The 3,034-nt window shown below is 41.1% G+C and overlaps 1 protein-coding gene across 1 annotated transcript in view; it reads right to left on the bottom strand.

Moving 5' to 3' along the window:
* GCLM (glutamate-cysteine ligase, modifier subunit) overlaps nt 1-821 on the bottom strand; it is a gene marked incomplete at its 5' end in the record, with an annotated part of 8,204 nt that extends 7,383 nt beyond the window's left edge. The window contains one exon of the mRNA XM_009078302.1: nt 756-821. Within this exon, the coding sequence (XP_009076550.1) occupies nt 756-821 (66 nt within the window). The remainder of the gene's footprint in view (nt 1-755) is intronic.
* Nucleotides 822-3,034: the final 2,213 nt, after the last annotated feature.

The following is a 3,034-nucleotide window of genomic DNA, read 5'->3' as shown; positions in this document are numbered from 1 at the left end:
CCCCTTACACACTCCAGCCTGGAATGCAGCAATGTGCAGCTGATGCCACCACTGCACAAGAACTGGTAACAAAACCCAAAGAAACAATCAGGAAAGTTGTTTTTAGGTTTCTCTTTGTTGTTTGGGGTGCCTTTTTTTTCATGAAACATGCTAGTATTTCAGGGCTAATAATGTGTTTAGTGAGAACCTGCTAAAGTGAGAAGCAAAAGTGAAAGAAAAGCTGCCAGATGCCCACGTCTGTGGAATTCAGACTTATGTGAAGTCTTTAGTGCTTAAGGGAAAAATTGCCACTTCTGCATCTTCAGAAATATTTCTGAGACAACAGATGGTACACTTCAGAGTTCCCCTCCAAATGGGATGGACTTCAGCTCTCTAGGAGCTCCATAGTTTAGATAATTCTCCACTGAGTTTTTACAAGGATGTTAGCAAACTTTTAAGGTACACAGAGTTTTCTTTCTTTTTTTTTTTTTTAATTGCCACAATTAATTTGAAATCTTACAGACCAGGACTTTTATTCTGCTAAAAACTCTTATCTGACAACAACAGGGTTCTTTACTTTGATGTTTCTTAACCTCTTCAAATAATAAAAAAAAAAAGGCTATTAAGATATTAAGAAATGTTGTTTTAAAGTATCTGGGGCCGCAGATACTTTTACAGAAGTTTAATAGATTCATTTATATTTCAGAAGTGTAACCAACTACATGTTCCTCCATTTTCACAGGTAACATGGATAACATGCATAACACTTCTCCTACCTGATGCAGGTCTTGTCCAACCTTTGAGCTCCATTCCGTCAGTGTTTTCTGAATGCAGTCCCGCACCTACAAAACATTGTTTCTCACCATAGCCTGGGTGTGTTACAGCTGCACAGAAACACAGTGATTCACAGCACAGACTGAGCAGGTGAACTAATGACACCATTCCACAGAAGATTCTTCCTTCATAGCTGCTGTCTGAAACTCGTTCAAACTTGTTTACTTACATGTCTTCCTCTCCTCTCTCACAAAGTTTTAGCAGCAGTACAAGTACTCTACTTCATTTATTTCTCAGAACAATGGCAACTTTCAAAGAAAGAACGATAGTGAGCAAGCAAGACCTGGGGTGGTTTTGGTTTCTTGTTTTGGTTTTTTTTTGTACAGAGATTCTTAAGTTACAGAGTTGTCAGATAAGATCATACATGCTGTGACACTGTAGAAATGAGACTATACAATCAATTGCTAACTACTCATTATATTAATTACTTCTCTTACCAAGATGCATCTGACCCTTCTCATTTACTGCCTACCTACCCTGCTATGCCAAACCACTAATCCTTTTAAGCCCTTCATTACTGAAGGGGGAACCTTTGGATCCTACCTCACACTTGCATTTTTTCCTGCATCCAGAGATGCAAAATAAACTTGACTAAGATTCTGATGATGGATTTTCTTGAACACAGTAAGACATAACTACTGAGTGTAAATCAGGTAACTAACTGCTTATTGTACCAATGCTGCAACTTCTCTCTGACCCATCCTGGAAGTTCAGCCCAGGTACTGTTCCACCACCTGCCACACACAGGCAGAAAGCTGCTGGTGTGTGGCAGAGCTGCTGCTTTACTTCAGTTTCAGCACTATATTTTATAACTATGTGGTACTTTTTGTCCCAACAAATAGCAGTGTCCTATGACTCCTATCGTTAACTCAGAGAGCTCATAATACCATGTGCCCTCCTCGATATCACAGAGGCACAACAGAGTAATGATACTTCGTGTCACAATTTCTATACATTCTTTCTCAGTCATTTAAAGTGGCATAAAAACACCTGAGTCAAAAAAAGCAAGAACTGACTCTCCCCACTAAGCAGCTAACCACAATAACTCTTCAATAAAATAACTCCTTATCCTATTTTGATGCAGCTTAGAATGTTATCTTTTTCTTTCTGAAGGCAAGTGAGACGGTGCTAAATAAATATGTTCTCTATATTGCTGCTTTGCAACTGCCACAGTTCCTACTTCTCCTGCAGCTGGTATGCACAGGCCTCCAAAGCACACCAACCACTCCCCTGCCCTCAGGCCATGGGAAAACCGCAGTGCATTTGTCTCTTTGGCCAGGTTTTCCCAACACAGCTGCATGCCCAAGCTCCTAACATCGGGGCTCACAGCCTGCAAAGTTTTAGCTTACATTCTGCTACTGAGAACTGTACACACACTAACTACACCTAATAGAAGAGTTTAAAGCCTTTTTTCCCCCCTAACCACTAGTTATTTGGTTTTGGAAATCCAGCAGCCCTGGAAAGCAGGCAGATTTCCCCGTAAACAAATGAATTTCAATACCTCAACTGATTAGTTATGCACATTGGCTACTCTGTATTTAAAGACCCCCCAGAAACTACTCTCACAGCTCTCTTTGCTACAGAATCTGTCCCAATTTCACACAGATCACAGTTTAATAAACAACCAGGCCGAATAAAAAAGTTATTAATATGTGACACCTAAGTAAGAGTATGATGAATTCCTCCTTCTTGTTACATCATCTTCCCAGACACCTTTCTTACCATTTCTACACGATTAACATGCAATCAACCAACGTCTAGGTTATCAACAGTGCCACTACAGAGCAATAACCAGCCAAACCAACAGTTTTTCTGATTATTAAATGGCCATTTTGAGATTACTGTGTCATGAGGAGACAGCAAACACAGTGGTTCTGAAGCTCGTGGCCACAGGACCTCCAGATGTTTATGTGGATTGACACACTGCTAACGGTAACGAGCAGCGATTAAGCCTTTCCAACTTTTCAACAGAGAATGACAGCTAGAGTCTTTACAGAAGACAGCAATGACTTTCCCAAGACCTGTCACTACCAAGAAATTAAATCACCTTCAGCTTAGGAAAGAGAATTTTCATCAGCTGCAACGCAAGCTGCTATCTACGCGTATTTTAATCCTGCAGAACACTGTCAGGGCTCCCCTTTGCCATTGCAGACAGCAGCTGAACGCGTAAGGCTCTAACCCTTCTCCTCGCGCCGAGTGCTTCCGGGGCCGCGGGAGCCGC

This window comes from Acanthisitta chloris, unplaced genomic scaffold, assembly GCF_000695815.1.
Source record: "Acanthisitta chloris isolate BGI_N310 unplaced genomic scaffold, ASM69581v1 scaffold6767, whole genome shotgun sequence".
In the NCBI taxonomy this organism is placed as follows: domain Eukaryota; kingdom Metazoa; phylum Chordata; class Aves; order Passeriformes; family Acanthisittidae; genus Acanthisitta; species Acanthisitta chloris.
The sequence above is the reverse complement of the archived record's forward strand: the minus strand, read 5'-3'. Positions and strand labels throughout refer to the sequence as shown.